Genomic DNA, 13864 nt, shown 5'->3' with positions numbered 1-13864 from the left:
GTGTGTATGATAAAGATGATAGGACGCTGCCTTACAGGAGAAAAGGCATGAAAGTGGTGTCGGTTCTGTCTTTCTAGCATGACTGCTCTGTGATAAACTGAGGGAGTCAAGGGGCAGTGGAAAAGAAAACCATTAAAATGTTTCTCTTTTCTATTCCATCATTCTTCTTCCCTTCCCTAAATTGCTGGACTGATGGCAGCTCAGTCTGACAGGGCTTTGCTCTGATTAACATTGTCTCCGGGAGGCAGTGCTGGCCAGAGCTGAGCAGGGCCTCACTCCGCCGGACACACACTGGCTCTAATGATTCCTTCCACTTTGTCAAACTTGCGGCTGAAACCTCTCACCTCGTAAAACTTGCCCACCATTTCCGACTGCAGTTGGTCAAAGGTAACAAAATCCTTGTCTTCCACCATCTTGTCTCGGTAAACGCGGTTGGCCTCATGGAGGTAAACCTTCACCGAGTCCTGAGGAGTCTTGATGCACTCGCTTTTACAGAACAGGATGCCCTGGAACACACAAAACAGACACACAATGAGTAAAGAGAGGCTGTGCTTAATGTTAACATGACACAATGTGTTTTTTTATACACCAACCAGAGACAATACTAGGTGTACAAATAAGCTGTAAAGCCTATTTAATGGTAAAATATGTAATTTTAATTTTGCTAACTGTTACATAGTATTAAAAATGACAATGGGAATTTTATTTAACCAAAAATAAATAAGCAAATAAATAAAATGTTATTATTAAAAATAATAACAATAATACTTTTTAAAAATCCTTAAACTTTTAGTAGTCTGAAAATGGCAGACAAAAAGAAATTACTTGTATCGGCATGTGCATTTATTTGAGCTCTTCTGTGGGAAAATACTGTATCCAAAATTTTGATGATAGCAATTGTAAATGTAGAGGATTAAAGGCATAGTTCACGATTGTAATAATAATAATAAAAAAAAAAAAAACTCTTTTCAATTCAAAGGATGTTTCCTCGCCATTTGTAAGCTCTCCAGTCTGTTTACGTGCTGGAAACCAGTCTGATGTGTTAACGAAGCCCCAGTGTCTGTAAATGAGTGAAAAGTCAAACTGGCTTGGTCCGATATACTAGGCTTTCTCTCGGCTTGTGGCAGAGGAATCTGGAGTATTTTTAGACAACGGAGAGAACTCCAAACATTGAGAAGCATAAACCAAAATGAGGATATTGCTCATGAATGCTCCATAGGTGCCTAATATAGACTTATTTTTGCTCACTTAATGTGGAAATTTCTCCAAACTAAGGAGACGGCTAACAGCATTACCGAAAGTGCTACAAAACTAAAGAGTTACAAATAAGATTCCGTGGTAATTCAAACAGGAAATTAAAAATTTACACTTCAAATAACTTCATCCACGTACAAGCAACAGTCATTTTTTTCCCCTCAAACAGTTTCACCTTGAAAGTTGCTTAGCTTTGGAATGTAAACAACTAGAGAGAACTGTGAGTGCCCACAATTACTTGCTTTAATACTTAATTTTTTTTTTCTTGACAATTTTTAATATTCAATACTATTGCCATATATACACCACACCAATCCAGTTATCATAAAATGATGAAAGAGCAGGAGAATATTTGAACTCTAAATTACACTTATATCTTACACAAACATGCTTTAAAACTTATTTCTACATCTAATATTAAAATGACCCCCTTGTATCTCAAATCTTTGTCTATTTTCTCAGCTCCACTGCCTATATAGGTTCACTTCATAGTCCTACAATTACAAAGTTCAGTCAGTTTCTCTGTAGTCCTTAATATCCCCTATTTACCCTGAAATTTCATTAATAAGGACCCTCACAGGACCACAACAGAGAAGTTTTTTTTTGGCTGAAGATTAGTGGTGGTATTGTGTTAGTTTGCGTGGCTTTGGTATGGGTGGATCCGAAACAGCTTTGCTGCTTGGGTTTTTAAGCCCCTCCGTGTCACTGCTGCACTGCAAATAGTCCACCAACCAAACAGCATCCAACCAACAGCATCCTGTGGGCAGCATCCAATGACCACTATTTAACCGTTAAAATTAAACAGCCTGTTTTATGATGCTGTTAAGAGTAAGAGATACATACATGAAAATTTATTTTATCTGTGAAACACTCCTTTTATCCATGCACGACCCAGTTGGTGACTGGGTGAGACTCAATGGAAGGTGCTACACTATTGCAGGCTAAGTAAGTGGATATATATTTTAAATTATCTTCATTACCACAAAAACACGGATTAAAAATGAAGTATTTTTGCTGGTTAATTTCTATCTGTTGATATTATTGTCTGGAGAATTAAATGCTCATGACACTCTACATCCTTATTTAAAACATGGGTCAGCCAATCACTTTTCCTTGCTTCTATATCAAGAACCAAATATAACTAAGTAGGGAGCCAGCTTCCAGGTGTGACTGGCAGTTTGATGGAAGCTGTAAAACAGCACAGAATAAAGAGCTCAGTTATGCACCATCCTGGAGAGCAGCCATTCTGAATTTGGGCCAAAGTACGAGTGCACAAGGATCATGAGGCTCAGGACTGTGTAACTGACAGCTTGAAGACAGGAGAACAAACCATTTATGTACATCACGACTGGTTCATGCAAGAAAAGAGCGTTCTGGACCTCTTATGCATATACTGTATTAGGTCAAGGGTGTATAATATCTCCAGTCTGCTGAGGACAATTGGGTTCTGCCCATTCTCCCAGGCAAGGAGATCAATGAATATAAAGAAGCAGAAAGCCCAGATGTCTTCGGTAAGGCCTACAGAAATGTTGAATGTGAATGGATGATTATACCTTCGCCATCATGGTCTTGCCCTGCTCCTTCAAAGCAGCATTGATTACCCTTCAGGAGAGAAATTAAACACTCACTCTGGCCTGTGTGGGCTAAGCGTTAACTTGGCCTCACCTTCCCAAACCTTTATTTGTGAAGCACGTTCATTTGGGTATTTTGACATCTGGATTTTGAACAACATATACTGTTCCAAACCAGGCCCCATTACTTTCTAATTGTTTCTTATTAAATGATGCTTACATTCACCACAAGCTGTTGTTTGTAGCTGAACAGCATGCACTGTAAGGACTGGACTGAGGAAAGGAACAGCATTGATTGGAAAGCTCTGGTACTCAAGCCTGTAGAAGCTTTCAACTAGCTTGTCTATTCATAAAACATAGACCACAGGCTATATATCTACAGAAGTAGCCAGACACCCTTTCCAATTAACCAAGAGTCCTATTAATATGCATTGTTGTGATCTGGGTACAGATACAACTTGTAAAATCCACAGAAACTAATGGAGCAGCTGTACATGAATATATGATCACCATACCCAGTGTTAAAGGCAACGTTCATGATTATAATCAAAAAACCTCTGTGTTTATGTGCTCAATCAAATTTGTATATGAAGCCCCAGTGTCTGTAAATTAGTAAAAAAATGTTTCAGTCCAGTATGCTAGGTTTCATCTCTCTCTGCTCCTGGAAGAGAAAAGGCATCTGTCCTTTTTTTCAACAACAGGGAGAACTCAAAACATTAAAAAGCATGAACTGAGATGAGGATATTGCTCTATTCCTGCTTCATAGACTTATCTTTGCTGTTTCTGCACATTCAAATAATAAAAAGCCCTTTAATAACATATAATATATAATAATGTATTATAAACCGTGCACCTTCTCTTAAACAAGTCTATAATGACACAGAACTACAACCATGAACCGCACAGGTTCCTGACTTGCCCACTGACTTGTTTTTGAATGTGGAGTGGAAGAACAGCCATACTGTATTTTAGCTGTTACCCACTCCTTAATTAACAGGCGGAAGGTTATGACAACCAGCAAGCAATCATGTTTCTGACATTGTGCCACTATGGCATATCTTCTGTGGCCAGGTACGCAGATGGCTGGAGTGTACTTCAATTGGACTCAGTTGGTCTCAGTTGGCAGACAGTGAGGAATGAGTGTGAACACTCCCAGCCCAGGCTGCACTCTCCCTCCTCATCTGCCGGGGGAGGGACGGGCATTGAGAACGTGGCCACGTTCCTGCCTCCGACACCACTCTCGCATATCAATGGGGTTACCTGGAGCTGCCCGCACCAGCAATCCCATTAGTCACAATGTTGGACACGACGTGACAACTGTCCTCTGCATCCACCGTGAAATGGAGTGAGTAATTGATGAGAAGTGAACACAGAGGACATGGTACTGATACAAATGCTGGACAGAAGTGAACTGCTTTATAATTCCCTGTGTTCAGGATGTATACAGCACTGTATATACACATTTACTCAATGTGATGTTCTACATATTTCTATGCAACAGCTGGAAAATATGACTAGTAATGTGACAAAAGCTTTACATACAATTTTAATAGGTATGGTGCGATTTAATCTGATTAAGATATTGTTATATTTTAAGATTCATTTTGTCTAAAAATATATCCAACTATTAAAGAAACACTACGTCCAGAAATGTTTGCTCCTGGGCTCCCCCTACAGCTGCAGAGTGCAATTAAACTTTACAGCACTGTCCTGGAATCAAGCTGGAGGGGCCAGTGTGAATTTTGAAGTTTGAAAACTATGACAAATATTTGCTGACTACCTATTTTTCACAACATAAACTAGATGAGATTTTAAAAATGTAAAAAGAAAACAAACAATTTAATGATGGCTATGGCTTTTACAGCACTGTCCTGAAATCAGTGTGCTTTTTTTGATGGTGGTTTCCTTCCCTCCTCCAGAAGTTACATAGTACAGTTTGACAGAGTAACCATGACAGAGGTTTTACTCTCCCTATTCCAGGCCAGTTTTTAAAGCTGTAGTTTTAAGGTAAAAATACGACCTACTGTTTCTTTAAAGTACAGGCCAAGGAGGCAAATTTTCTAAAAAAACTCTGTCCGACGTCCTCTATGTACAAATGTATAAAAATGAATAAATAAGTGACAATTCTCACTGTTATTCAGAGTAGCCACAAAAATAGCTGTATTTTAAAATGCTCACATACATGCTCAGAAAAAAAATAAAAATAAAAATAAAATAGAAAAAAAGAAAAATCACAGTGCATCCAATAATAAAGAAGGCCATGCAAGGTTGGTGTCACACAGAAATCTCTAATTCTAAAAGCTGGTCAGTATGTGGACAGTTCTGCTTGGTAGCAACATCAAGCTTGTAGCTGAAGAGCAATTGTAAGCTTTGGACACCAAGCGTGTCTTGGTTGGTGAGTAGTATATTTGGTTTAAAATTGATGTATTGCTAAAAAATGACTTTAAAAAATGTGTAGTCTGTTTCAAAAATTTTAATTCCGGTGTGCAAGCCAGAGACAAAGCCAGGAACCGCCCTTCCTGTCAAACAACGTGCTTTTGAAAAGGTAGAGAGGCACGTTTTGTGTGGTGCCCTCCTTGGAAAAAAACAAATAAATCAAACTGATTGCCCATTGCAACGCAGCAAGCTCCCATCCCAGCCTTCCCTTACAGCCTTGCCAGGAAAGCGCCTGAGGAAGTCAGTTAAGATGACACACACACACACACACACACACACACACACACACACACACACACACAGCAGACTGCCTAGCATTCTGTCTCCCAGTTATGGCAGACCCTACAGAAAACACGAGGCTGTCAACTCACAGCGGAGCCTTCACAGCACTCGCTGATGGATTTAGCCCTCAATGGAGCCTAATTATCTAAGCATCCACACTCACAGGCTATAAATTAATTACTTTATGTCTGTCAGAGCAGTCCAAATACGTACTCAACCTTGTGGCACTGTTTGAATGAAAGAGGACTTTTTTTCCCCATGACAAAACTTTTTAGAAATATTGAAGAGAAACTTTCTCTTCACGGAGGATGGGGGAAATGGCTCCCTCTGTTTCCTATTTGAAACGATTCACAACAGGAAATTTGCAAAGACTTTTTCAGAGCAAGAGAGTTAATTGTTAGGTCTCTGTATCATAACCCTATTATTATATCTGAGAAAGCAATCATCCAACAATCAAGCTGTTGGTTTCGCTGATTCCTAAAAAAATCACAAACCTAACAGCCGTTCAAAATGAATAACGAAGAGGGGGGGGGTGTGGAAAGTTAAGTACAAAGTAAAAGTGAAGGCGAGGGCTAAAATGGAGAGGACTTTGAGGCTGCTCAGAGGAAGCCCTCTCCTGTCTGCCTCTCCTCAGGCAGCTGAACTGGGAGCTGAATTAGTAAGGCAGAACTAAGGCCAGGACTTCAAATGCTCTCTCAGCTGTGTCTCATCTGCCTCCCTCTCTCTCTCTCTCTCTCTCTCTCACTGTGCTTCATTACTCCTGCTGCACTGAAAACAATGAGCAGGGGTTCAGAGGCCAGGCTCCTTTTTTTCGTCTTTCATCTCCTCCACACCAGGGAAAGTGGTCCAATAAAGAGGGTTTCGTCTTTCTTCCTTTCTTTTTTCGCTCTTAAAAAAAAAAAGCATAGAAAGTCAACTGCAAGCTTGTCTAAAGCAGCACAAATAACAAGTAGAGGGATAGAACTGTCACACTTAGAAAGAACAGGCGCCAAATTGTTTACGTGTAAAGCCGGAGCTAATGGCGTGGAGTCCCCAGCCGGCTGTGGGAAAGTGAAATGAACATGACTACAAAGAAAGAAAAATTTGACTAAAGGAACACTCAACTGAGTGTTGAGAGAAACATCAAAAGTGGTTTAATTGGAATAAAAAGGGCTAATTTTCCAGGTTTATTGTCTCAAGTGGAACTCTTTTCCATCAAATTATGCGGATCTGAAAAAAAGGAGTGAGAATTAATTATTCATTTAAGATAGCAAAGAGACCCTTTGTGCCGGAAAAGAGCCCGATTTTTGACAGAGATATTTGCCAAGAGATCACCATCAAACGTGTTTAAGTTTGCAGTGCTACGTTCATTTAAATACATTAAAGCGTAGGCCCTGTGAGATGTGATCTATTCCACCCCTCTTTTTTTTCCTTTTCTTTATATTAGCCTCAGACCCATTTCAAACTATTAGCTCTGCCTTCAGATCAATATTCATTTAAAAGAGAAATTACTTACAGTGTCTTCACTCTCCGAAGCTTAAAGGCTTATGAAAGCGACACCATAAATCTCAACTCGGCCATAATAAGGCCCACAAAACTTTAAATATGGCCTAAAAACCTGGCTGGCATTGGCATTCAGGTCTGGCAAGGGCATTTGGGGTACAGAAGCGGTCAGCATCTGTTGAATAATTCATGCTCTGATGAGCTAAAAAGGGTCCGAGTACCTGGAATATGTTGGAGAGGTCACGCAGGTTGAAGATGTAGTGAAACTTGATGGCAGTGGGCAGGAAGGTAGCGGTCACACGCTGGTGGAAGGCCAGGGCCAGCTGGACCAGTTGGGGGCCGCTCTTCTGGACCGCGGCGCCGAATCCGTCGGCACTCAAGTGCTGGCTGAGGATGCTGGAGTAGATGGTGTTCAGAGCGTCCTCTCCAGGGAAGGATAAGGCAAACACAGAGAAATGGCGCTGGGAAAAAACGGATGGACAGTTTCAGATAAACAAACACAAGGACAACTGCAGAGCTGTCCACAAACAGTGTACTGGACCCGTGTTTTCACTGACTCGGCTCATTCACATGGGCAGAATCAGATATGAGGGCCTGGGATAAATAAGCAAGTCAATAATATGAAAATTTCACTGCTCTGCTCCTAAGAGGCTGACTACAGAGATACTGCCAGGGAAAATGAGAGAGAAACAAACTGGTGAAATATGAAGGGCTAAAGCATACAATGTGTGATTTTAGCACCTTTCCCGCCGGCATAAAAATGAGAAGCAGTCAACAGGGCAGTAACACTGAGAATTCATAATCAGAAAAAAACAATGAAGGGTTCACCCACAGGACATTTATGAATCATGTGAGCTTGAAGAATACCATCATAAATGGATACCAGACTCATCCTACCAACTACCCCAGTATTGCATAGAACCCCGATGTTGTCCATGATGCCATAGTGGTTGGGAGATCTTAAACCTGGCAAAATCGAGTCAGAAAACACGGGGCTGTAAACAAGGGAAGGTGTTTAATATGAAAAGAATGCATAGAAACTCCTAACCCATGTCTGTCTATGCAAATCTGCCTTATGACCAAGCTGTCCCAATGTGTCTCACAGTAGGTTGGTTAAGAACAGATAAAGTCCCCCCACAAAAGGAAGTGCAGTTGAGGGGTGTGATGTCCTCACCTTAGGGAAGTAAACAAACCCTCCCTGTGTCCGAAACGGCTCCTTGTTCACTATTCCCTGTATTAATCACTATATAGTGTAATATTTTAGGGAAGTAAAATCAGGAGGGTAGTGAACAATTTCAGAAACAGTTTTTTTTAACCAACCAATGCAATGGGTTATGGGTAATCTGTCCTTTGTTAGTGTACATAGGTTGTACACTACTTTTTGCTGTGCACTGTACAATTGTTTGAGTGCACAGAAAATTGTCCACTTTATTTTAGGAAACTACTTCTAAATGGCGGATCCCCATAATAGTGCACTATAAAGTTACTTTCACACAGAGTGCCTGTGTCCAAAATGGCTCCTTATTCATTATTCCCTATATTACACAGTGCGTTAGAGTGAACTGAATACAGGAGTGTAGTTAATGACAGCGCAGTGCATTATGGGTATCTGCAATCCACCATTGTCAGCTAGTGTATTTTAGTTGTACACTACTATATGTGGTGAATTGTGAGACTGTTTGAGTGCACTGAAAATTGTCCACTTTTGGACACTACTATAAAATGGTGGAACCACCAAAAATAGGGCACTAAATTGTGAAAAGGGCACTGTTTTGAACACAGTGAAAGAGTCATTTCAATACAAACCAGGGGGAGATAATTAAAAAGGTTTTCTGTCACAAAAGGCTGAAACTCCACATTCTTGCTTAGGTTATCACTATTTTTGCCTCTGGATTTAGTCCTTCTGGGCCTCTGAGTATTTCTCGGGCTTGTTCTCGGTTTGTTTTTCTCATTTTTGCTTTGCCCTTTTTATAATAAAATCCAAATTGCTTACATTTGTCTCTAGTGTTTGCTTCCAGTACATAACTGAAACTGGGCTTTCTTTACACGGATTTCTCAAAAAAATTGTGTTTCTTACCTGGAAAAAAAGTGGAGGAAAGCTGTCCCCTGAACATCAACTACAGTGTATGCATAGCATGTTGTATTTTTCTACAACACAAATGAATTTCACTGGGGCATAATTTTGAAAACAGTGAAACATTATGTAATTTACACATAAAACCTTTAGACTTTCAGTTGTGAATAAATTCTTTAATTAAGTAGTACATTTTTCGAGGTAATTTGGCATACCACTTCTTGCTGCTTCACGTATCACTAGTGGTATGAACTTCTACTTGTTACCACTTTAAATAAAGCCTACACTTATAACGGTTTATAAAACTTAACTATAAAACTATAAAATCTGTTTATTACATGATTATTAATTACATTGTAAACACCTTAAATTACATAAATTATGATATTAATCATTTGTAACACTGAGATAAAAAGGGAAATCTAATACTAAAAGTGTCAGAACATACAGAAAATGTTAAGGTGAAGAATAAGCTAAGCTCCGAGAATGTGAATTTAGCCATTTCACATAGGTTCACACCACATTATCATCAACGTATTAAAAGACATTGATTGTTAATTGAATAAACGTGCTGGAGCTGACAGGGTTAATATGGACTGATGCAGAGGAAAAAGTAAGGTCAGTATTCTGCGAGATCTGAGGTCTAACCGTGTAGATGGATGTGGGTTCACAATTTGGCAAACAACAGATCACTGTTGCACCTTATATCTATGTGTCATAACTGATTATTAATGACTTTTAATGTGTTTACAACCATTAATAAACAGATTGTAAACCATTCATAAACCTTTATATGTGTAGTCTTATTCTAAAGTGATACCTCACACTTAAAGCTTAACGAACATTTTAACAGTTTTTCAAACACACTTCTGGTTCACAGGCAAACACAGCTTCTTCACAAAGGCTAACTGTTGTGTAAATGTTGTGTGACAACAGTGCTGTGGAAGAAGGAAAGTATTTGTATTGGAGCGTAAGAGTTCGAGTGTTTGGTGTTTTCGCCTCAGAGCATGTAGTTTAATTAGTGTAACCAGAAGAGCCTAGAAGACATCATTACCATCTGTAATGAGATCTCTGTTGAGGCTGGTACCTAGCAATCTCTTTTCATGAGTTTCTGTAGGAGCTTGTAGCTTAAACCATAATCAAGTCCCAAAGGCGTGCTCTAGTGCTCTCAGATTGGCTGATACAAAAGAGAAAGGGACCCAGTAACCTTTGTAGAAGCGGCCTCAGGCCAATTACAGCCTATATTACTATACCTAAATATCCATATATTTCTTAAAGTTTTTAGACAAATATTTTCTTTCCTCCAAAACACTGCAGTCATGCAACTTCAGTTACACAACAGCTATAATATTTATCTGAATCTGCTACTTAATAAGAAATGGAACAGAAATAAGGGTTATTTAGCTGTAGTAATATACTTCAAAAATATATGGATATTTAGTTATCATAATATAGTTTGCAATTAAGCAATATCCCATTCAAGGCTATGGTGTTATACACTGATAAGCACTTAGTCTTGTGATATTGCTTAATTAAACATATTAATATACCATTATTAATAACATCCATATATTTCTAGGTCACTACAACAGTGCTACAACATTAGTAAAGCTAAATATGCCTATATTCTTATTTTTCTTTTCCAGTAACAATAGTTGATTCTATGTAAGTCCATTTACTTGAAGGAAACTTGAAGGAAAAAAAATGCCAAGTCATTATTACAAAATGCAAGTCAGAATTATTAGATGCAATGTCATAATCACAAGATGCTGAGTCATAAGCACAAGATATTACATCACAATTATGAGATTACTGAGTGATAATTGGGATAATATAATAAGTCAATTATGGGAGAGTAAGTCATAATAATGAGAGTGTAAGTCATAATTATGTAGTAAGACATACTTAGGAGGTTGGTGCTTCATGGGTTTTCTCAGGAATTCAGGCATTGGAGGAGGCATTTATTAATGTACGGTAAGGAATAAATCAGATGAGACGCTTAATTATGAGGTGAAAATTAAGCATTGCACATGTGCATATGTCAGAGGAGTGGAACATCCTGGCAGCTATAGGTAAGTTTTGTGCACAATAGGAGCCTCCATGCTTCCGTGTTATGAATGTGTATCCGAATCAAGTTACTACCATAAACAGTTTATAATATCAATTACAATACTAATAATTATAATAATAATAATAATAATAATAATGTGAAGGATTGAGTGAGTAAAGGCCTTTGCTGCCATCTCGCCCTTTATCTGTTGAAGGAGTAGAAAGGTGGTTAGGGAACTGGGCTTGTAACCGGAAGGTTGTTTGTTCGATCCCCAGAGACGTTAGGTCATGACTGAAGTGCCCTTGAGCAAGGCACCTAACCCCCTACTGCTCCCTGGGTGCAGTAGCCCCATAGTGTTCACTAGTGTGTGTAAAATATGTTTTTCACTGCATGGATTGGGTTAAATGCGGAGAACAATTTCCTCTGTGTACAAGCACAGTGGCTAAAGGAAGTCTAAAACTCCAGTATCACGGCTGTGAAAAACATGTATGCAAACATTCCACCATTTTGTCAGTGTCACTGCTGTGATAAAAATAGAGAGAAAAAAAACACTCCCGTCTCTGTTATTTCCAAAATTTCTTATCCGGTGCAAATCCATCATAAACATTATAGCCGTCCTGTGGTAAAATTAAAGGACCCCGGCTCCTCATGTAAAACTTGAGTAAGCTTTTGAAGGGTACAACTAACCACATGGTCCCCTTGAGAAAACGAACATAGTGTTTCATTAAGGAACACAACTGGACTTTAAGAGATTTATTGTAGCTTTTAAGAGTACATTTACTTTGGATTTCTTTTGCGTCTGACAGGGTTTAGTGAGTTTGTGAGATGTCCTGTAGCTACCTGTAGGCGTGGGTTAATAGTGAAGCTGCCCGAAGTGGGATTCATGCAGGACACGTACTGCACATTGTGGATCTCCTTCAGCTGCAGCTTACTCCTATCGTACCTGAGAAGACATAACGCACCGTCACACACACACACACACACATGCTATGCATGCATAGCCTGCCTTTGCCCAAATCCACTGCAGTTCAACGATACACTGACCTCAGCTTTTTCTCTCCATCTTCAGTCTAATTCACCTCAAACATTCTGCAAAACTGAGACTATGCACTCTGGCTGTTTAATAACAAACCCTCTCCAGCTGCACCATGCTGCACATAAAATGTGCCACATTTATCACAATTTTCTCAGTTTGATACAATTTGCTCCTCGAATACCACATACAGTAAATACCACAGTCAGAATAACAGCGTAATTTCACACATCACAGCCATTACTTGCCAACACACTCCCACGTGTGCATTTTTCAGGAGGAAAGATATACTTAGCTGCACTGAATTACAAGTTTGTTTATTTGAGTGCCTGCGATTATACTTCAGTATGATGTAGGGCTTTTGTGCGTCCAGAAATGCTGATTCCAATTCCAGCTGATGGGAGTCAATCCCACACTTTCACTCATGTACAAGATTGTAATGGCAGTTAAACCGGAGTGGGTTAAGATGTGGTTTTATATTTGAAACGCTTGTAGAAGTGACATGACTGTGTGACAGCTATCAAAATCAGGGCTGAAGGCCATGTGAGCTTTGTCATGAGCAAGACTACAAAGTTCCTGCACTTTCTTGAATATTCAAAAATTCATTCATGTCTTTGTGTCCTCCCGGTTGGACCGCTCTACTGCCGTTTACCTGACTGACCCCCTGTCAACACCGTCAGACAACAAGTCCTTTACACTGGTTCAAGTTGCTTTTGTTGGTCCAAGTTTGTCTCTTGTGGGTGTGTTCAAGGCCTCTCGTGTTTTTGTGTGTGAGAGTGTACAGGGTCAAGCTTCATGGTTCACCAGAGACATAATAGAGTATCTGCTACTTTATTCCACGCTTCACTGTTTTCAAATAGTCCCTGTGCAAATACGCCCCATATAAAACGGGAAAAGCAGAAACAGTGGTTATGAGCTTCTCTCCCACGTTTACAACTACGCGACTGGGAACAGGAATGAGAGGGTAGGTACAACAATTCAGAGAGCAGAAGCTGGGAATTTTGCACTGCTGCGTCTGTGATTGTCTTGGAGTCAATCGTTGAAAACGTCACGTTACTGTGCCCTAACTCATTTGTATAAAGTTGAGAAAATCTCAGCTCAATTTGTTGTTTGTTGCTCTGTCGCCATGGAGCTTGCCCCTTGTTGTTGAAACGTGAGTCAAATTGTATAGGGAATATCTGTCCGATTGTTGCTCTGTTGCTTTTAGTGTGAACACACTGTGAGTCTGAGAGACGTGGCTCATCTCCAGCTTGTTCAAATGAAGCAGCCCTTCTTACCAGGACAAAATTTAGGGAGAATATTACTCCAGTTCATGGCCTCTTCACTGGCAGTCTGTGATCTACAGATAATCTCTCTTTCTCTCTCTGTATATACATATATATATATATATATATATATATATATATATATATATATATATATATATATATATATATATATATGTTCTCCCCATGTCTGTGTGGGTTTCCCCTTGGTGCTCCCATGGGTCCAAAAAAACTCAGGTGAGTAGTTTGGTGGTGGATGTGTGAGTGTGTGTTGCCCTGGTGCCCCTACCTTGAACTGGATAAGCGGTTATAGACAATGATTGAATTAATGGGGAAAAATAATAATATACAACATATACATAAATTAATTCATCGTCTGTAACCGCTTATCTGATTCAGGGTCGCGGTGGGTTCGGA

At 39.5% G+C, this 13864-nt stretch overlaps 1 protein-coding gene across 1 annotated transcript in view; it reads right to left on the bottom strand.

The window, feature by feature from the left end:
* The window catches only part of dnah9 (dynein, axonemal, heavy chain 9), a 166469-nt gene that overhangs the window by 68944 nt on the left and 83661 nt on the right, over positions 1–13864 (bottom strand). Inside the window, exons 41-43 of the mRNA XM_066665380.1 lie at positions 11990–12092; positions 7247–7486; positions 345–506 (exon numbers count right to left, since the gene is read on the bottom strand). Coding sequence (XP_066521477.1) covers positions 345–506; positions 7247–7486; positions 11990–12092 — 505 coding nt within the window. The remainder of the gene's footprint in view (positions 1–344; positions 507–7246; positions 7487–11989; positions 12093–13864) is intronic.

Source organism: Hoplias malabaricus, chromosome 3 (genome assembly GCF_029633855.1).
Source record: "Hoplias malabaricus isolate fHopMal1 chromosome 3, fHopMal1.hap1, whole genome shotgun sequence".
Classification (NCBI taxonomy): Eukaryota; Metazoa; Chordata; class Actinopteri; order Characiformes; family Erythrinidae; genus Hoplias; species Hoplias malabaricus.
This window is presented reverse-complemented; position numbering and strand designations above follow the sequence as displayed.